This window comes from Coloeus monedula (genome assembly GCF_965178545.1).
Source record: "Coloeus monedula genome assembly, chromosome: 14".
In the NCBI taxonomy this organism is placed as follows: domain Eukaryota; kingdom Metazoa; phylum Chordata; class Aves; order Passeriformes; family Corvidae; genus Coloeus; species Coloeus monedula.
Genome location: NC_138794.1, coordinates 20,492,227 through 20,514,143, shown reverse-complemented (window position 1 = coordinate 20,514,143; position 21,917 = coordinate 20,492,227). Strand labels below are relative to the sequence as shown.

General features: G+C 47.0%; 1 protein-coding gene across 4 annotated transcripts in view; it reads left to right on the top strand.

Annotated features, from left to right (window-relative positions):
- The window catches only part of CSNK1G1 (casein kinase 1 gamma 1), a 104,676-nt gene that overhangs the window by 51,630 nt on the left and 31,129 nt on the right, over nt 1-21,917 (top strand). For all 4 annotated transcript variants that reach the window (XM_082290512.1, XM_082290510.1, XM_082290511.1 and 1 more), the window contains exons 4-5: nt 171-211; nt 4,524-4,593. In XM_082290512.1, coding sequence (XP_082146638.1) covers nt 171-211; nt 4,524-4,593 — 111 coding nt within the window. The remainder of the gene's footprint in view (nt 1-170; nt 212-4,523; nt 4,594-21,917) is intronic.

Sequence of the window (21,917 nt, the reverse complement as noted above, 5' to 3'; positions counted from 1 at the left end):
AACTGCTCATTATTCTGATTATTTTCAGGCTTATTCTTTGTTAAAGGCAGGAACTTCAGGGGGAATTGGGAAAACAGCCCTTCAGCATCAGTGTCACTCTTTCTCATTGTGCCTCGAGCTGCAAGTGTTGAATGTGGAACTAAAAGATTTTTTTTCTTCTCCCTTTGCAGGTAAAAATCTCTACACCAATGAATATGTAGCGATCAAACTGGTAAGTAAAAGCTTCAGGTGTCCTTAAATGACTTTTACTTCTTGTTAAAAATTCAGACCAAAAGCAGGTTTTTCACTTTGAGCTCAGTGCTGCTCTCACACTCAGCTGGGAATGACTTATTAAAACTAAGATAAGTTCTTAAAAGCACTAAAAGCAGGGAAAGAACCCATCCTTCCACCTGCTGAAGGTTTTTAGTACCTAGAGGGTCTGTAGCTGTTTTAGAGCAGTGAGAGCCTTGTTCTCTGCCCAGGTCCCAGTGAAGGGCACAGGTAGTGGCTTTGCCATCTCCTGCTGCTCCATGGCTCGAGCCTTTCTGTTCAGAACTCCATGAACTTTCCAGTTGTCAGAGTGTTTGGTTAAGAGCATGGCACTGTGCAGCCTGGTGGTCCATGTTTTTGGAGTCAAGAGGCAGAAAAGAGGGTGTTCCTATGGTTGAAATTCCCTGGGCAAGCAGAGCAAAGCTTGGTCTGGTGCGATGCTGAGAGACTGCAGAGGCAACAGGCAAAACAAGATGCAATTTGCGGAAGGTCAGTCTTCCCTCTGGCTGCCTTGGGTTTCAGAGAAGATACAGTCTCATCATCTGTGGAATCTGGGGGATGGGGAACTCCCTACCTTGCAGCTCTTCCTCATTTATAAACTCACAGCCTGCTAGTTTGTGTTTAGGCCTTAACTTTTCCTATCTGTAAACTCAGACTTTCATAAGTCCCTTGGGGTTTCAGATTCGATGTCTTCAGCTGATGTGCTGAGTTCTCATGCAAACACTCTTTTAACATGATCCAAACCCTAAAATCTGAAGTTAAAGTTGTGGTGCTAATTTGATACTGCAGCAAACCCTCCGGTTTGTCCAGTCGATGCTGTCTGGCAAAATGACAGGGATCACTCTGGTGACAGAAAATCAGGATGGACTTGGTGCATTAACTGTGATCATGTTCGAGTGCCCCAGATTCCATAACTCTGGCATTCCCCTTATGATGTGTAGTAGATGAAAAATAATTACAGCTTTGCAGGAGGGACTTGTTTTCACACCTGTTGGCAAATGTCAGACGATGTTCCCTAAAGTAAATAAATGAATGCCTGCAGAGGGATTCAGGAACACAGAATCCCAGATGGGTTTGAGTTTCCTGGAAGGGATCTTAAAGCTCATCTCATTTCACCCCCTGCCATGGTGGAACACCAAGGACACTTTCCACTGTCCCAGGCTGCTCCAAGCCCTGTCCAGCCTGGCCTTGGGCACTTCCAGGGATCCAGGGGCAGCCACAGCTGCTCTGGGCACCCTGTGCCAGGGCCTCCCCACCCTCCCAGGGAACAATTCCTTCCCAATCTCCCATCCATCCCTGCCCTCTGGCAGTGGGAAGCCATTCCCTGTGTCCTGTCCCTCCAGCCCTTGTCCCCAGTCCCTCTCCAGCTCTCCTGGAGCCCCTTTAGGCCCTGCAAGGGGCTCTGAGGTCTCCCTGGAGCCTTTTCTTCTCCAGGTGAGCACCCCCAGCTCTCCCAGCCTGGTTCCATAGGAGATGCCCTTGATGTGGATCTGCATCAGAAAGAAGAATTGTTGATTTTAGGCCCTAGAAAATGTGCTGTGTACACAGAGGAGGCGTTTTATTGAGGCAGTGATGCTTCTAATTTGCTTCCAAAGATAATCCCACAAAGATGTTGCATTGGAAACCGTAAGGAAGTCATAACCCAGGTAAAACACAGCTGTACTAGTCCAAAGGGTGCTTTTTTCTCTCAAACAAGTGGCTGCAGTGACACCTCTCAGTAACCTGAAGCTTTTCCATATGGCAGGACTCAATGGCATTGCCTCATGGCTGCCTCAGTCTGACCTGTTTTTCTGGTCACATTCTTTCTTCCTTTTTTCTGCTATTTTTTTTTTTTCCTGAATAACTGAGTGTTAAAACAGTTACTCTGCAACCCACTCCAGTTTCATTTCCTGTTGTGATCCAGGCTTAAAAATCTCAGGTCCTTCTCGTGTGAAGGGCTGGAATTGCCATCTGAGGGCCATCCAGGTGTCCATATACCTGCTCCGTTTTGGAGAAGTTTAAGGAGGGAACAGTAGGAGAAATGGGGGTTTCTTGGTCTTCTAATCTTAGACAGAATTCCACAGGAATAAGAATTACTCAGCCTCCTCAGCAGCAAATACACTTCTCTTACATGTGGACTTAACTGCTATTTTCTTTATCCCTCGAATAATTTGTGGATTAGTGGTGGAGTAGCTGCTTTTGATGTACTCACAGGCAGCATTTTCTTCTATCTGCATTGTTGGACCGAGTCAAAGCACTGCTCCAAGTCCTTGAAGTTGTGAGATCGTCTCCCACCACTGCAGCCCTGCTGTCTCAGCTGTTCCTGCCTTCTATCACAACGTTAGAGCTGGAAAATGAGGGAATTGTGTGATGGATACCAAGAGCCCACCAGAAAGTGCTGTGAAATTCCATGCTAATGCCTCATGGTTTCTTTTTGGGACTGAGGCTACACCATAGAAAACTGCTGGCAGTGGAGATTGGTCCCTGTGTTGATTTGTGTGGCGTCACCATGTAGCTCCTGGTCCTGCTCTTCAGCTGCCTTACTTGGTCAGGGGCATCTGGTTTATTCTTCTGGGGGTTTTCAAAGCCCCATTGCCCACAGGAAGAATTTCTTCCCTGGGAGAAGCCAGCCTGGTGCCACCCAGCTGCAGTCAGAGCACAGGTACCAGGCCACCCCCTCGCAGCAGTTATGATGCCGTTGGCTCCAGCTGTGGATTTGCTCTGTTGGGCAGTAGCAATTCAGTTATTTTTGCTACAAACACAACATCTGCCATCATCCCTAAGCCCTTGGCCTACAGGACAACCATCTGTGCTGGTATGATCTTCTCAGAAGCTGCCATGACTCTGGCAGGTGTCCAGAGCTCCGGCTCCAGGAGCTCCTGATGCAGAAGTGGCTCAGGGCTACCTCCCCTGATCCCACAAGCACCATCATGTCCTGCTACATCAATCCTTCCCCTTTAAATGTTTGGATAAATAAACTGCTCCCTGAACAGGCTGAGTTCCTGTTGCCCTGAGTCCCTGTGCTCTGCAGGTACCTGTAGACTCTCCCTCAAGCCATGAGCAACAATTACCTTAATTTAAATGTGACTTATAGAACAAACTTGTTTGTGTGTTGCTTTGTGTTTGCCTTCGGTGCAGGTTCAGTTTGGCCTCCAGAAAATTTTTTCTCATTGTTTGCTGAGTATTTGGTCATATTGGCCTTCTGGAGCTTTAAAACATTGGGAATTTGGTGATCTTGGAGGCCTTTTCCTACCTCAATGATTCTGTGATTAAGTTGAGAAGTAACCAGGAGCACTTGTTCCCCTTGCTGGGAAATGGATGGGATGACTTGAGCTGGTGAGGAACAGCTCAGCTGCAAGTCAAATTGCCTGAATTCCCATACAGAATTCCTTCTCCACAGTTAAAAAGGAGCCTTGACTGTGGAGTTCACACCCAGTGTGGACATCAGTCTTACAGTGCAGACTAGAGGTCATCGAAAACAGAGGCCAGTATTAACTTCTATCTCCAGGCTGCCTGGGCAGGCGGTGAAGCCACATCCATGCCCATCCCAAGTGCACAGTTTCATTGCAGATGTAATTACTCCAGTCTCTTAATCCTCTCCATATTAACTTTGTATTTTTAGAAGCTCTGTAATCTTGCACGTTAATGCCTTGATGGATCGTTGGCATTAAGTCTTGTGCGTAAAGTGCGCCTGAGGAACAGTTGACAAATGGGATGGTTGGGGTGCATTACAGACGTACCCATTTTATTTTTTTTTGTGTTTTGTGGATAAAATAGAATATTCTTGAGTGCTTCAAGATGTTTGAGTGACACCTGCCACAAGAAGGGAGAGACTTCTTCCTTTTTCCCAGCTGTCTGGCTTCACTCTGGTTGCTCGCTGTGAGCGACTGTGGTCTGATCTAAAACACACTTGTATGACTCAACATTTTTCAAAAATACAGAGACCAACAAAAACCCTGTGGGTAATCACAGTGCCCACAGAGTGAACTTGGGGCTTGAGCTTTCAAAACCTTGACTTCCCTCTGCCAATGTCCAGGGTCATTCTTCAAGGACCAGGAGCTTTGTGGAATGATTCTTGAATTTTACTGCAATGAGGGAGCTTTGTATTTAAATGAGGAGGTTATTTCTCCTCCAGAGAGTAAATCTTACTGCTTTTTTAAATGACTTTTTTAAAAGTGAAGTCTGTTGTTAGAATTTCAGTCTGGGGTGTTTTCAATATGCATAAATCTTCAAGTATAGGATGGAACTTCTTTCAGTCAAACTGATTTTAACCAATTTATTTATTTCTGTTCTAGGAACCAATTAAATCCCGGGCACCACAGCTTCATTTAGAATACAGATTTTATAAACAACTTGGAAGTGCAGGTGAGTAAACCCACCTTAAACTTGTCAAAAGTTTGGGATTTCTTTATTAAATCAAACAACACCATAGTATTCGTTCTGTAACTCTGACTTGAACTTAGGCATCTGGGCCAATTCCTTTTAGCCTCACACAAGTTTTGGAAGGGATTTGGTGAGAATGAGATCGTAATGATGATATTGGGTAATTATGTGGACCTAGACCCTCGAGTTCTTGAGGATTTGCTGATAAGGAAATACCCCTGTAAGTGTGTTTGTAAAACATAGGAATCATCCGGGGGGGGGGGAACGTTATTTGTGTATAGAACAACACAGCTTAAGCAGGTGATCTAAAGTCTTTAAACCTAGGAAATTGTTCTCATTTTTACTTGTTAAATCATAAGAGTATCCAAAAGCCCCTGGGCTCCTCTGTGCAACCATGGTCTACAGCAAACAGGAGAAAAATAGAGCAGGATCAGCCAAAGGTGGAATTTTTTATACATTTTTTTCTGGCACTCTCTGATTTCCCTGATACAGAGCTGGAGTTGTGTCTAACAGTGTTTGGATTTTTCTTCCCTGAATTTATGGTTGTTTTTTAAACCTGAAGAGCCTTTTAGCACATGCAGTTTCCCATGCCAAGGATTTCCACAGCCTCGTACAGGGTGTTCCACTGCTCAAGGAAGTCTCTGTGAAGCAACAACATCTCTGCTCCTTCTGTGCCTTGATCATGTATTGACTTCGGGTTTTGACAAATTTCTTACATGACTGTAGTTTTTTTACACTTCTGATTTTATTTTTCCTGTTTTCCCTGAATGGACCCAGCTTCCAATTGCAGAGGATGTCTGATGGACACCCAGAAATACTTTGGTAATAATATATTACCAAAACACTAAGTTGAACTTCCTGCTGGAGCTCTGTTGGTGCTTGTGATTTCTGGGATACCCCAGCCCACATGTCTTGTGACACATGAATGAATCCCAGTCTGCTTTTTCTACACCACTTGGCTTCCTTCCACTCTTTAAAGATGTTATTAAGGAATTATAAAACTGATGAAAATTTGAAGGAATGGCTTTATTTTGGTTAGATTAAATATTTTTAGGTTTTCTCCTGTTCCTAAAGAATTTAAGCTTTCCATCCTGTAATACTTAACCACTCAGAGCATTCATGGAATCATGGACTGGTTTGGGTGGGAAGGACCTTAAAGCCCATCTCATTTCACCCTCTGCATGGACAGGGACACCTTCCACTAGACCAGGGTGCTCCAAGCCCCGTCCAGCCTGGCCTTGGACACTGCCAGGGATCCAGGGGCAGCCACAGCTGCTCTGGGCACCCTGTGCCAGGGCCTGCCCACCCTCACAGGGAGGAATTCCTTCCTAGTCTCTAATTTACTGTCTCAGAGCATTTGTCAAGGGACTGTTGAGAAGCTGCCTGAACAACCTGACTCTGTTTCTCTCTCTGTGTGGTCCCACGGGTGCCGCACACCCAGCTCTGAGGAGCTGTTGGATGCCATTAGAAGCTCTTGTGCTGCAGTTTGCTAGAACAATTGGAAATCGGCCAAGACTCGAGTGGAGGATGTGAACTACAGTTCTGGTCTCACCATGAAACCTGGAATCTGAACAAAACAAATTTTGGTGGAGTCAGCCTGCCAGGAGCAGGGAGGCTTGACTTGGTGCCTGCACCAGCAATTAGGGGAAGAGTGTCTGGCTGGGAAAACAGATCAGAACTGAGTGCCAGCTTTGGGGAAATAGAGGGGTCTGTTCTCAGTGATGTTGCTAGTGCCAGGCTCCCCTTAATGGTCCTTGCTCTGAAACTGCTCGAACAGCCAGGCTTGAACTTCCAGTAGAGATGTCTGGTTACTTGGAATTGTCGTACGCTTGCCGAACCAAGACTAGAGGTGTCCGAACCCATGGTGTGCATGACTCAGAGAGAACAACAGTAGCGTTGCATGTGACATTCTGCTCAATAAATTAGCCAATTAATCCTGCCAAATGACGTGGCTGGCTGAAGCTCCCACCGTTAGCTGAAGGAGGGAGAGCAGAGGGAGCCTGGCGGTGACGCTGCGGGAGCCGCCTCGTCCCCGCGGCAGCGCGGCGGCCGCGCTCAGCTGCGTGTGCAGCCAGATGGTCCCAGTGAGCTCTGAGACGTCAAAGTTGTGATCACCGGCAGCTTTGGGAGAGAAATGTTTTTTTTTTTCCTAATAAGAAGAGTTTTAATGGTGATTTCCTTCTTGGATGTTCAGAATAAACATTTTTAAATGTATTACTCTTTGGTAGTAGTCAGAGGAAAACTTTGGTTGGAAGGGAGCAACCTACTTGGCCAGTGCCTGAAGGATGTATGCAGGTATCAATACCTGCTTCACTTGTCATCATCAAAAACTAGTGAAAATAGTATTTTTTTCCTTTTTCTAAGCTATTTAGTCAAGTTTTGCATTTCCTTTGGTGCGGTTGGACAGAGTAGCAAATAGCTATAGTAGTAATTCAGAAGCTGAATCCTGAGATGAGCTTCCATGTGAGATGTTTCCACATGAACAGAGGATGCAGTAACTGCCTCTTCCTTTCACAGTGACTCTGTGGCTCCCTGTGCCACGTGCTCCATCAGCTTTGATGTTCCAAGACTTTCTGACAGGGCACTGAAGTTGCATCTGTTCCCTCCCAGCAGCACCAGTTTCTCTGCCTGCCACGTGGCTCCGATGAGGATCCCTAGTCACCTTGGATTAGCCAAGGAACAGACTGGATTTCATATGTCTCAGACATCCTAAGATGCTTCACACTAGATTAGGTGGTGGAGCAGGGAGAAGTTTGTCAAAGGGATCAAAACTGTAGGAATGTGGCTCTTCTTGGTCCTTCTCAGAACAGCTCAATACTGGTGGATGGATCCAGTGGATTCAGAGAAAGTCCTGGGTCAGGAGTAACCAACTGACAGACATCTCTGATGTGCTGCTTTGGATATTTGATGCTGTCTCTGATGTTTTAGTGCCTCCCTGTTTTAGGGAAACTAACAGCTGCCCTGTAATTCCCTTCCTCTTCCTCTAACTGGAGGAATGTTTGCACACAGAAACAGATTTTCGTGATTCTTCCTTGAACTTTTCTCCCCCCAGAAGTCAAGCAAGGCCCTACTGCACACTGACCATCTGCTGGCTTTTTCTTTCTCGCTGTGGAATTAAATATTTAATAACCTAAAATAGTGTCTGAGTGCTTTACCTTCGTGTGAGCAGCAAAACAAAACAGCAAAGCGTGGGCACGGAGTCAGAGACCTGATGGTCAGTCCGTAGGGTGTCTCAGGAAAGGACATCTTTCCTTTAGGAAATGTAATTCCTTCAGGTTTTAGGTAGTCTGGGATATGATCCATTTGCTCCCCAAGGTACCTGAAGCAGTTTTAACAATCTCTGTGCAAACTAGTTGCGTTGCTCTCATCAGTCCTCTAATGCCAGTGTTGTACTGAACCGTTTCATAGTTGTTCTTTGTCCTAAAATCCACAGGAGCTTGCCACCAGCATCCTGACTGGAGTCGTCCTGGGCTATGCCCAGGATCTCACTTTACTGGTGGTGGCACAGTCAGTCCTGGTGGCAGCACCTACCTGAGCATGAACATGAGCAGCACAATCCAAGTGTGGTAGTTGTTCCCCAAAATTACGCTCTTGCTCTGTGACCCTCCTTGAGGATTGGCTGTTCCAGGTATTCCCTCCTCCCCAAGGCTGGTTCCTCAGTTCCTGGGCTTCTCCTTGCTCTGAGGCTTTGTACAGCTGCTTGAATCCACTGCTTCCATACCTTGGGGACAAGAGGAGCTCCCCCTCTGACTTGACCCAATGCTTTTGCATCTCCAAGTGCTGCCAGAAGAAGTTCAAGTCTCCGATGTGTTTCCAGTATTGGATAAGTCACTTGAACGTGTCATTTGTCCCCTGTACTTGAAGTTTGTGGAATAAACTGAGTTATTTGTCCATGGTCAAACAGACTGCTCCTGGCTCCTGGAATGGTTCCACTTCCTGGGCAGTTACCAAAGGACAAAGCTTTGACTTTGCTTGAACTGCCCCCTGCTCACCCAGCAGCATCCCAGGACGCTCCTGCTTGGTTTGGGATGAATAAAAGCAACTGCTTTTCCCACGGCTTGCAGGAGTCCTGCAGCAGCTGGGTCCTGCTGGTGGCACACCAAGGTCTCCATGATTCCATTGGCTCTGTCCTGTGGGCTCTGTTTGCTTGTGGATAACAGGAATGGTCTTTCTGTTTTAAGGCTGATTCCAGGTTAGAAAAATCTAATCTTCTCTTCAGGAACAAGTCCAGAGGAGGTCATGGAGATGCTCCCAGGGCTGGAGCCCCTCTGCTCTGGAGCCAGGCTGGGAGAGCTGGGGGTGCTCACCTGGAGAGGAGAAGGCTCCAGGGAGAGCTCAGAGCCCCTTGCAGGGCCTGAAGGGGCTCCAGGAGAGCTGGAGAGGGACTGGGGACAAGGGGTGGAGGGACAGGACACAGGGAATGGCTTCCCAGTGCCAGAGGGCAGGGCTGGATGAGATTGGGAAGGAATTCCTGGCTGTGAGGGTGGTGAGGCCCTGGCACAGGGTGCCCCATTCCTAGAAGTGTCCAAGGCCAGGTTGGATGGGTCTAGTGAAAGGTGTCACTGCCCATGGCAGGGGATGAAATGAGGTGGACTTTAAGGTCCCTTCCAACCCAAACCATTCTGGGATTTGTTACCACATTTCAAAGCACCTCTGGCATCTCTCCCTGCTGAGGCCATGTGTAGTGCCTTCCCTGTGAGCATCACCTCTGGAAGGTAAAATGGAGCACTGCGTGCTTCCGGCTTTCTTTTGGCTGCATGGAGCTGATGCTCAAGTTTCCACATAGTGACAGCTTCTGCCTGTGCACATCGTGTGCAGAAGTCATGCATTTTTGATTCAGTAGTAGTTTATTTTTATATCAGCTGGCAGATGAGTCACACCTGCCCCCACCCTTCGCAGTCCCACCTTGGCACATGTGATTCATTCGGACATGTGGCACCGCGCGTTCAGTTCTGTGCCGTGCCTCTGTAGCCAATGGTCATCCCCAGCACAGGCAGGTGACACTGGCAGGTGGATGTTGGACGTCATGAGCCTCCACAGTGGCGTAGTGGGGAGCAGAAGAGGAGTCTGATACGCTGGAGAATCCCAGGAAACCGAGATCTCTGCTGTCCCAAGCCCACGCAGTGGATGAGTCACAGTGTAGGAGCAGAATGTTCTGAGTCAGGGAGGGCTGTGTCAGTACATATAGAATATTGACGGATTCTCTGGGTTTGTTTTAATTCCTGCTCTGTAAACAAGTTCACCTCTAATGAAGTATGGAGTCTGTGTGTTTACTTTGGGACCTCTCTGTGTTGCACAACTCGCCAGAGCGAAGCAGTCTGTTTACTTGTCAGGAGGTAGGACCGAGGGAAATGAAGGGGGTATAAATAACCGAGCCTTTGCATAGTCTAGTCAGTATTTGCATATATATTCCTCAGTGAGGCTGAGCTGTCTGCTATCCGTGCTGCCTATGGAGTTCTCCTGTCGGGATTGCCCGCCTTGAGCACGTTTTTCTGTGTTGCTCTTGCTTTACCCACACACACTTTGTACGTATGGCTGTGCTTCGTGAAGAAATTCTTTCCATGCCAGTTGCACAATGCTGTCTTTCACATGGCAATCATGGGTCATTTTGGTAAAGCTCGTTACAGGATGGATGTAAACAAGTCGCCTTGGTGGAGCTGCCAACACCACGATTTCACAGGGAGGTCGTTGTGCACAGCACTCTTCCCCAAGGGAGCGGGAGCACCTCGAGGCCATGTGAAGGAGGGTTAGTGCAAGAGGTCCCCACCCTTCTTTAATTAAGAAGTGTGAACATATCCATTAACCGGGGCCACAGTGACTTTAATCTGCAGAATTCCCACTTGTATTTGCCACCTGGATGGAAACATTGCTGTGGCCGGGAGCTGAGCCAGGTCACCCCTCAGCAGGGGGCTGGTTTGGCGGGGGGATGGAGCTGCTGGGTGGGGATGATCATAAAATCATAGAGTGGTTTGGGTTGGAAGGGACCTTAAAGGCCATCTTGTGGCCATATGGGCAGGGACACCTTCCACTAGACTGGCTTGCTCAGAGCTCTGTCCAGCCTGGCCTTGAACACTTCCAGGAATTGCCCTTCTGCACCCCAAGGTGGGTTTGGAGTGGTGTGGAGCAACACGTGGCTGTCACCTGAGGTATTTTGTGTCTTGCATGTTGTGTGGAAGGGTTTGTTCATACCTGTCACACTGCAACGCTCCGGATAAGCACTGCAGCCTCCTCCTTTGAAATACTGGAAATGTTTCAGATTGCCAGTGTTCAGTGACTCTGAGTATTTAATAATTGACTCATCTGTGCAAGGTGATACAAAACTGACATCCATTTGCAAGGGAAACAACTTTGGGACACATCTCATGTCAGTCATTCTCTACCTCAGATGCCTTCAATAGACCCGAAGGTTTTAAGATGTTGGGTTAATTTTCTACCAGCGAGGAAAAACTTCTTCATTCTCGAATCGTGCACAGAAATGTGCCCTTGGCATTAGGTGGAGATGCTCAGCAATTCTCCTGAAAAGTGGAGACCCTCACACTGAGCTGCATCTTAAGGAATTGTGATCAGTGGCTTCATTGTAAAGTCAAGAGCTTGAACTTGAGGGATCCCAGACTTCCAAGCTTTTGAATTGCAGAATGAAATGTAGTGGATTACTGTAAAGTGCTCAGTTACAGCCTGCTGCTTTCAGAGCTGGCTTGCTGTTGATCTCCAGAGAATTGCATTTTACTGTTTAACAATACTTGGCTTTTTCTTCATGTGGCCGTTCCCTTGTTAGGAAGGGCTTCCTGAATGTGCACATTTCAGCATCTCAGCATCAGAAGTTTTGACTTCCTTGGGCTAAATTTAGGTTTTGTCAATTGGAAGCTATCAGATGCTTTTAAAGCAAGGCCATTAATATTTGAATACGAGAGTAAGGCAGTTTCCTTTTTATATTCTGAAAAGTCCTGATACATCTCATACTCTTCCGGTATTCGTGGCAGTAATCACAAATCAAACGCCAGCGACTCCAGGCAGCGCGTGGAGGGGAACAGCAGGATGCTGGGAAGCTGGAAAATGCCTTTCCTGCAGACACTTTTCCTTGGAGCACGTCATGGCCATAAACCTGTAGCATCTGGAGTCATCCAAGTCATCCCAGATGCCTCACTGGGCTCTCCTTGTAGTCAGCGATGTCCGCTGGGAGCCGGCTGTGGGCTGTGGGATGCACTGCTGCTCTGAGGATCCAGCAGGGCTCAAGGAGAGGGACAGATATTTAGTCATGAAGATCTCTGTGCTGCTTCTGGTACTTTCTAGCAAACCTGGAGTCAAAATATCTCCTGCTGGCTGTCGCCCAGGCTGTGCTTGGAAACTGGAGTGCCTCAGCTGTCGGAGTGGGGAGGTGAAGACCACAAGAACCACAGATTGGTTTGGGTTGGGAGGCACCTTAATGCTCATCTCATTCCACCCCCTGCCGTGGGCAGGGACACCTTCCACTATCCCAGGTTGCTCCAAGCCCTGTCCAATCTGGACTTGAATATTTCCAGTAATGGGGAGTTCATATGACACGTGATGTTTGAAGATAAATTCTGGAGTTTATATTTATATTGTATTATTGAATGATAAATCCAGTTTGTCTATGAGGGCCAGGATAATTAATAAGGATGTAGGAGTTGGTTGGCTGTTCTGCTTGTCCCCTTTTCCTACCCCTTCTATGAACATTCTTCAAGCCATGGGAATGCTGCACTTAGAAACTAATTGAGGTCTAAAGCTATAAAATCAGTTTTCAGAGGGGCTGCTGTGTCAGGTGTTGAGCACTGCCTTGATCCAAACAAAGCTCTTTCCCTTTTGGAAGGTGGGTGCCTGATTTAGTGGGATCCGTTCCAACACAGCAGAGGCATCCTGCACACACTGGAGGTTTTTAAGGTGAAACACTGAGCTGTGCCAGGGAGGTTTGACACCAGTGAAGTCCTGCGATGGAGGGCTGCCCACCTCCCTGACTGGCTCTCCAGTGGGTTTGGAATTTGTGTTTTGGAGCTGTGCCCTGCCTGCTATTGAAAAACCTCCTCCCATTGCTAAAAGATAAGCCACAGGCTCTGCCCCTGAGTCTGTGATGGGTCAGGCTGGAGTTCTGAAATTTTGTAATAATTTTTCTGTCTGAATGTGGCAGTTTTCCCCTTAAAATTCCATTCCTACCTGCTCCTACTCGGCTCTCTTAAGGTGAAATAGAGATGATATCTGGAGGTAGGATCTGATTTAGCGCCTCTGAACTTCTGTTTGGCAGCAGGTTCTCCTGCGATAAGAGGGAGTGGGAGGTTTTCCCTCAGGCTGGAAGAACTGTGTGGGTAACACTTTCCTACTCATGTGAAAAATCTCTTTTTCCCTCCAGTCCTACAGTAGTGATGGGACGGATGGATGCCAGTCTCTTGGCTTCTTGTGGAGAGTTTATGTGCCTTTGATTCTCATCATCACTTTCTAGTTTGATGCCGCCGCAGGGGCAAACCTGCAAAAATCCACCCTCCCAGTGGGACCAGTATGGGTACTGGGGGCCCGAGCTGCACCACAGCTTTGCAGGCAGATCCCAGCACAGCTGTGGGATCACACATAGGGCTGTGCTGCCAGAAATGGCACCGGATTGTCCCCCCACAGTCTGGTGGGAATCTGCCCTTCAGCTGCCTGAGCAAGGCCGAGCATCATCTTCCTCCCGAGCACCCAAAGGTGCGTGTCCGATACCACTGTCTGCTTTGTCCACCTGGATCTGACCCACAAATCTGCCATCCCAGTTAAAAATGCTGTTGGATCCAGGACGAATCCTGCCTGGTGCTTGCCAGTTTTGCCTCACGCCATCCTGGTGAGAGTGACTGTGGCCAGGGCTCAGCGCTGTGGCTGTCAGACCCTCCCTGCATTGTCATCGTGGCAGTGCCACCAGCTGGGAGGAAGCAGGGAAGAGCTCTGCCTCCAGCCAGCAGTCTCCAATGGAGACAAGCTGTGGAAGGGCAGGGGCCACCTGGGACTTGGTGTGATCAAACCGAAATGGTTCTCTGGGCAGCAGAGGAGCAATTCAGCACAAGCAATTTGTTTTTGCTGCTTTCGTGGCATTTTTCATCTGCCTAGAAGTAGCCTCTTCCCTGGAACTGCTTCTGGAGTTCAATTTGGGTGCTGCTGAGCAACCAAGAACTTCTGTTGTTGATTTTTCTTAAGATTATGCCTGTAATGTCATAAACACGCATCACTTCATGTGCATAACGTGCTCCTGAGGAGCAGCTCTGATCTCTGCCCCCTGTGACCAGGAACAGCACCTGAGGGAATGGCTGGAGCTGTGTCAGGGAGGTTTAGGCTGGATATTGGGAAAAGGCTCTTCCCCCAGAGGGTGCTGGGCACTGCCCAGGCTCCCCAAGGAATGGGCACAGCCCCCGAGGCTGCCAGAGCTCCAGGAGCGTTTGGACAGCACTGCCAGGGACAGGGTGGGATTGTTGGGGTGTCTGTGCAGGGACAGAAGTTGGACTCATTGGTCCTTGTAAGTCCCTTCCAGCTCAGGATACTCCATGATTCTGTGAACTTGTTCTCAAAAGAAAAGAAAATTATCAAGGACCTGTGATTTCATCTCAACTTCTCTGTTACCTGGTTCAGATGAAGTGGCCCAAACCTGCCACTTAACTCCCTCTCAGCAGGTAGGGCTAGGGAATTGCACAGCAAAGGAAAACTGATCAGGAATAATTGCTCCTTAGATTTTTTTTTTTTTTTTTTTTTTTTTTTTTTTGGGGGGGGGGGGGGAGGTGGAGTGGAACTTGTTTCTTTCTTTTTTTCTTTTTGGTTGGGTTTTTGTGGGTGTTCTTGATCAGCAGAACCCAGTTGGCCACACAGATGTGGTGTGCCTGGCAGAGCTCACATGGCTGTGTGACCTGCAGTGGAGCAGAATCATGGAATCGTTTAGGTTGGAAAAGAAGCCCCCCTCAGACCATCAAGGCCACCAGGAACCCAGGAACCCGTGTCCCCAGGTGCCACATCCACATGGCTTTTAAGTCCCTCCAGGGATGTTGTTGAGTGACTCCACCACTGCCCTGGGCAGCTGTTCCAATGGTTTTCTTTCATCCTTGTCCTTGTATTGCAGGTGTGTGGGAAAAGGTAATTAAGACAGAACTTAAGCTAGACCTTTTTTGTGTGGTTTAAAATAACTCTTCTAAAATTCTTCACTGGTTTTGTCCTTCTCTTAAGGTGGTGTTCTATGTGCCAGCTGCTATCATCACTGTAACAAGACATGTTGGATATAAAATCCAACAGTAACATGGAGATTTGAGTGCAGTCGTTTCCCCCGAGCCCTAGAAATGTGAATTCAGTCTTTTGAAACTAGCCAAAAAAGCAATTTATTGTGCTGTGCTTTATTCTTTTGTGTTTGTCAAGAACTGAAACAATTTCATTTGACTAATTTAGTTCTCAGAGCTAAAAAACTGCCTGTAAATGGGTATTTCTAGGTGAGTTTCCCAGATTTTGAAAGTTTTCCTGCATTCGACCTTTCCAGCTAGGGCTGATTCTCCTCCCTATCTTTTTTTATCTTTATGAATATAAATGTGGTTGTCTCCTTGGTACCCCTTCTGCAAGTGCTTCTTGCTTTGTGGATGTGGAGAGTTGTTTAATAAAGTGAAGCCATGATGTCAGGAAAGCAGCTTGTACCACTCAAGGAAGATGAAATGCCACCCTGTTCTACTAACACAGCGATCCTGAGATGTGTTTTTCTGCAACTGAAGTAAAAATCAAATCATTTGGATTTTTACCAGCAGCAAGAACAAATATGTTCTTCCTTCTGTCCTTCCCAGGTCTGTTTTTCTTCTGTTCCTTTTCCTGTCTCTTTTCTTTCTGTAGATTCAAATACTACCAAAACGAAACAAAACACAGCAGGGATAAAATACATCCTGCATCTCCTGAGATAAGCTGGAGTGAGGCTGGAGTCTTGGAGCCCACGTGGAACTCCTTGGAGATGACAGTAGCTCTGTCTCCTCACAGCTCATACACAACTGTTGCGCTGTTATGGGCCCAGTGTCGTCTCTTCCCATGAAAAGCTCAGCTTTCTCTGCCATCATCTGGGGAGAAGGTGTTGATCCAATACCTTCCTGAGGTTTCCCCATCCCTGGAGGTGTTCAAAGCCAGGTTGGTTGGGTCTTGGAGCAACCTGGTCTAGTGGAAGGTGTCCCCACCCATGGCAGCTTTGAGGTCCCTTCCAGCTTCTGATGTTCTCCCTTGAGTTATTTCTTCTTGAGTTCAGAGAGTGTTTGAGCTGCACCTTTTCCACATCCAAGGCTGGGAACAGGGCCTTGCTCTGCCTCTCTTCCTCCTCCCCCACCCATGGGCTAAAGGGGAAAGTCCTGCTGCAGAAATTCCTGCTAGGCAGTGGTGCCAGAGCGTTCAGTATTTTCTAGGAGAAATGATTTATTGCCCAGTCAAAGCAGGGAAAAGACACTGTGAAAAGCTGGCAGCAGAGAGCCAAGTGTCTGGCAGCAGCTGGAGCCAACGGAGCTGGAGGATGTTTGGGGGCAGGAGATGTGCCAGGGGCTCTGGATAGGTCTGGCTGCTCTTCACCCTCTTCAGGTGAGTGAGAAGAACTAAAGGTAAATTGTGGGCTCTCAAACCACGGTATCACAGCTCAAGAGCGAGGAAGTTGTTCAGGAGCGTTTCAGGCTGGCAGCACTCGCAGCATGGTGGTCGTCTCTGTGATCACCATCGGAGCTGCCGCAGTGCCGGCCGTGCTCCGGCTCCTCCAACCCTGCTTCTCCACGTGCATATTTCTGTCTGTGGTTGTTGGATCAGATCACTGTTTTTAGGTTCTTTCCCTGATCTTTTGCCAGCTCAAGGTTTGCGAAGCCTTGGAGTGGCTGGTGAGATTGTGGCAGATCTTTTCCACCACCTCTTTTTCCACCTGCAAGTGAGCTGGTGCTGGAGTCACAAATTGCATTTTCTGCTTGTCTTCCTTCGCATCTCAACTGCTGTTTCTCAAACAAGAGAAAATGCTCTCAATCACCCAAAATCTCTGTCCTTCTCTAAGCTCCTCCAGGTAAGATTGAAGGTGAAGGACTGTATCATAAAGCTTTTGCAGCCGTACTTTGAAGGAAGGTATCTCTGAAAGGCATCCAGTCAAACACCTGAAAGACCCTTAGGCCAACTTTATTCCCAGTAACAAGCCCAATCTCAACTTTTCTCCCATCTTTCTGTTTTTGAAGCAGACACTATTCCAAACCCTGAAGGGCAGGATGAGTCTTTTTACTTCCAGCTCACAGATATAACCTGTTAACTAACATGCTTAGGTAGATTTACATGGGGCATGTTTGAAGAGGTTAGAAGCTGAGATCTTGGCCCAGTCCATGTTGATCACAAATCTTCTCTTTCAGCCAGGATTTTATTCCGATTTGAAAATTAAGAGAAGGGTAGATCCTCATTAGTGTAATCAGCTTAAATGGGTTGACTACTCTAAAGCAATTTGTTTAATTTGTTTGGAACATGTTTAATTTTAGCTATAGATATTCAGCCCTCTCACAGTTGCTATTTATGCTGTTCATCGTGTAATTTTGTGTTCTGTGATTTGTAAAAATAAACTTTCTGCTCTGAATGAGAATTCTGTGACAATCTACGGTCCATTCATCAGAGCCTCTTTAAAACCACACAGAACCTTCTGTACACTGAGGCTGCTGGTGTGTGTCTGCATCTTTTTCAGCATGGGAAAGAGTTCAGGAGTGTCTCCCCTCTGCAATAGAGCTCAGTGTCAAAACCTGCACGAAGAGAGGGTCTGAATTCTTCTTTAATTCTTGAAATTGAAGACATCAGCTTCTCTGTTTGGCCACACCTCATCGAAGGGCCGTGGAAACCAACTCCCCATGGGAGCAAAAACCATGGGTGGTTCAGAAACTACAGATACTGATCACAGGCTCTGGATGTTTCCTGGTGATTTGCTGTTTGGGGATGTGGCGCTTGCCCTTCCATTGATGTAGATGCCACGCGCAGCTTCCTGCACTTGCTCCCTCGTCCATCCTTGGGTGTATTTTACTTGCTCTTTATGAGGTTTATTCAGAGCCTCTTGTGATGCCCACACAAAGCCTCAAGCCAGGTGCTCTTCTGGAGCAGCTGGGTTCTGCCTCCCATGCCTTCCATGCGGGGCAGGTGCTGCAAACTCCGATTTCCCTCGGGCGTAACCTTCGATTGGCATCTCTGCCCATCGCTGTTTCAAAACCAGTCCTGGAAATGGCTTTGGAATGTCTGTGTGCCTGAACTAATGTGGTTTTTTGGAGTATGTTGGATGTCTGAGGAGTTGTGGGGCCATTAGTCATGCTGTAAAACATATGGCAGCAAGAGAACATTACTCAAATCGTCCAGGACACTTCATTGTGTGATGGAACTTTCTGAAAGGTGTTGTTCCAAGTGTTAGTCTGGCTCAGATGAAGCTCTCTGGAAGAGCAGTGATCCTGCTGTTTGTTACTGTTCCCGTTCTTGTGTTCAAGCTCAAGCCAAGGGTTTTTTGGGTTGATCCAATGTATTGCTCAGCCACAGAGCATGAGGAAGGATGGGAAAGTCCCTTTTGGTGGCAGGCCAGAAGCAGCGAGAGTTTAGCATCCCCAGAAAGCCAGGGCCAGTCTCGGGAGTGTGGGGGAATCAAAGTCTTGAGTTTTTGGCTTTGATGTCTGCATTTGCTCTCGTTCCAGCGGTGATGCTTTAATCTACAAAATGCTTTGCTCGGTTTTCGCTGTGCTCAGCTTGAATTTCTTCCAAGACATCGCTCTGCTGAAATAGCAGAATTTGCCTGTGGATTCCAGTGCAGCGATCAGTCTGTGTTTATTGGGGTGATAAACTTCCTGTGAGAGTGAGGGTGGAGTGGGGCCTTTTCCATGTAGCTGAGCCAAATCACTCAGCAGCGAGACCAAAGCCGTTAAGCAAATTGAGATGATTTCTGCTCACATCAGTCTCTGCTGTAATAAACTGGTTTTCCTCCAAAGGAGAACCTGCGCCTGTATTTTCTTCCTTTAGTGTATTTCTCTTGTTTGATGCCATGGAGAAATTCCTAGTTCTGATGTGATTTCATGCATTAACTGCATTAAACAGATCATGGTCTGTACTTCAAGCGTTGAGTTGTACCTTTGAATCCTCAATATGAGACTCTGCTCTGCTGGTGACTTTTCATGCCACAGTCTCTGAATCCAGAGCTGCTCACCTACAGCACGACACCGTGGCTTTGTGTGACCTTTCCAGTCCTCTCCCAATGCAATGACTTGCCATTAAAAACCTCAATTCCAACTGCCCAGGCAAAAAAGTCCTTTTTCCTCCATCAGTCTCTTTAGTTGGCAACATCCTTCTTAGGTATTTACGGATCTGCTGGTGATATTTATGGAGTTCCTGTGGTTCACTGTGACAATGGACTCGGCACCAGGACACGATGCTTGTCACTGAAATAGAGCCAAGCTACGTCATAAATTATGCAGATGGTCTGTGACAACATCAAATTTTATGCAGATTTTCTTAGGCTGACCTTTTTTACTGCTCAGAATGGCTCTGGAGCTGCCTGTATCTCAAGTTTTCATCCAGTCTTATCTGCCAACACACTGCAATGTGTACATCAAGTTCATCTGTCGAGTTTTTCTCCTTCCCAAAAAGACAGTGAATGTTGAGTTTGAGTGAGCTGAGGACGTGTTACCCTGAGTCCTTCCCAACTTTATTCCATAACCAGTGTGGAGCTGAAGATCCTTGGCTTGGGCTGGGAGTTCCACAGGGCTCAGCAAAGCTGCTCCTTTGGATCCAGGACACGGCAGTGCAGCCTGGCTCTGGAAATCAGAGAGATGTTACAGCAGCTTTATCCTGGCAAAGGCAAGAGGGAAGTCCTTGACTGCAGAGCTGGCAGCACTGCTGAAAACCCTCAGGGAAAAATCGAACCCTAAAAATACGCCTGAAGCCAATGATGTCTCCTGTATTCTGACATTTAGGATGCTTTTTTTATGTTCTTCACTAAGGCCTCACCTTGTCAGAGCTCCCACAGAAAGCAGAGCCTTCCTGAGGGTTTTAGAGGATACTCAAGGTCTTGGCTATAAGCTCTGAGTAGGTAAAGCTGAAGGAATCGGGATCCCAGAGAGCACTAGGTAGTGTTGCTTCCTTCCCTACATGAAATCCCCACCTTTTGGGTCTTGCTGCAGTCTGTCTACCTGGTTCTTATGCCCAGTAGGAGTTCCATTTTAATTGCAATGCTCACCAAGGGAGGCTGTAAATGTTCTCATCTTCCCCTTCTCTGGGAATGGGATCCTTCACCTTCCTTAAGAGTCTTTGTGCAATTTTATTCTCCTGCATACCTTAATTAGCAGAGTCCTAATCCTGATTCCTTCCTCAGTTCCACTGTTTGAGACTTGTAGAAATTGTGGTAGAGGTACTCATTGTCTAGCTGTATCTAGAATCTATAATGGGCTCAGGTTTAAACTTGCATGAAATACTCTGTTACTCTCTTATTCTCTATTATTCTTCTATTATTCTCTAAAAAGTAGAGATGCTGATCTTGGTGTTAGAGGTGATTATGTAGGTAAGTCCTCATCAGACCTTACTGAAAGCCCAGTGGCTCACCATGAGTCACTTCAAGAGCTATTGCAATTGTTCCTGCCTTCAACACTAAGCTGATGACATTAAATTGCCATTTGTGTCAATTTGGGGGTATTTGAAAGCATCTCAGAGCTGCCTGGATTGTATCCCATCATTGTTTGGCTTTCTGAATTGCTTCTGCATCAAAACATCCTGTCTTCCTAGAGGATTTAATGACTGATGCTGCTTCCTGAAGCATGGAGCTCTTTTAGGAGCAGCAGCCTCCCAAACCCTGGTTGGGTCAATGTTTAGATGGGACACAAAACTCTGGTTAGACAGGGAATTCCTGCAATACTCTGTAATATCCCATTAATGCATCCTGATGACAGATTCCCTGAGCATGTGAGTTAACGAGATTAAAGCCCTCCTCGGCTAATCTTTGTCAAGCTGCATTTTGTTCTTTTGGGGCAGTACTTGGGAGTACAAGTTCTGTGATATTTCAGCTCTAGTAATCTCAGTGCTGCATTTGTTACATTGTTGGCAGGTTGCAGAGTTCCCAGTGCCATCGGGTGGATTAACAGGGCTTCCCTAAATCTGGAGTAGGACATGCACTTGTTGTGCTGCTGCCTGAAATGCTTCCCTGCCTGAGCACCTCACAGAGCCGACACCAAACCCTGCACTTAATTAGCCGAGTATTTTGCTGTATCTAATATTGATCACTTATACAAATCCAGGTGTGTGCCTGCACTTGCTTAAAACATGCCATAAAATTAATAATCACAGTGCTTTCAGGTCCCATGCTCTGTAATTTATGGATCTCTGGGGGAAAAAAGGCTGCACACGTGGCAGTGCTGCCCGTGCTCAGCCTTTACGCTGAATAGCAGGATGCCAGATCTTTGGGCATTCAAGCAGATACCACGTTGTGACATAAGACAAAGCCCCGTATTTCAAAACAAAACCCTCCCATTGTGTTTTGGAGCTGCTTCTGAGGTGTAGACTGGAAGTAGATGGATATTTAAATGTGTTACCCAGCCTGACGTTGGTGCCAGGATGCCGAGTGCTGCTACAGGTGCTGATTAGCAAAATGAGCAGTTGGGCCTGCCCTGAATTCCTCCTGTATGGGCTGCTCTGGTTTCCTTTTTGACTCAAAGGTAATTCCAGGAGTGCTGTGCAGCTCCGTGAGTCTTCCAACACCAAAGCTGTTTTTTTCCCTTTCCTTCTGATGCCTTTCAGAAAGCTGATCCACCCAAAAATCCCCTGCCAGCTGAATATCAACACTGTACTCCTACAGAGCAATCTGTTGGGTGGGAAGATGGGCTCTGGCTCCTACCAGTTCGATGTTGATAGTTGTGTGTGTGCACATATGCGAATGACCGTGATCACCTCTTCCTATGTGGTGATTGGTCGAAATTTAAAACTTTTCCCTATTTTAAAGGAAAAGGATTTTTTCCTTTTTTCTGAGTGTAGACTTCATTTAAGGTTGTGCTGAAAAACAGGGGCTGGGTGTTATCTTTGGTGACAAAGCAGCCCTTTTTTGCCCATGCCTCATGTTCTCCAAGGACTATCATCTTCCTAACTGCTCCAACAAGTGCCAGCCCCCATCTGGGGCTGTTCTCTGCCTGATGTTTAGTGGAACACAGGGAACTCCATGTCTTGTTCCCTAAATCCAAGCCTTTAAGCTGTCAAAGCTCGATGCTTTCAGACAGTCTTTTTATTGCTCTGAAATCTATTTGTCTGTCCAAGGGTGTAGCTGAGCAGAGCCTGCACTAGTTTGGCCTTCAGTTCAGTCACAGTGT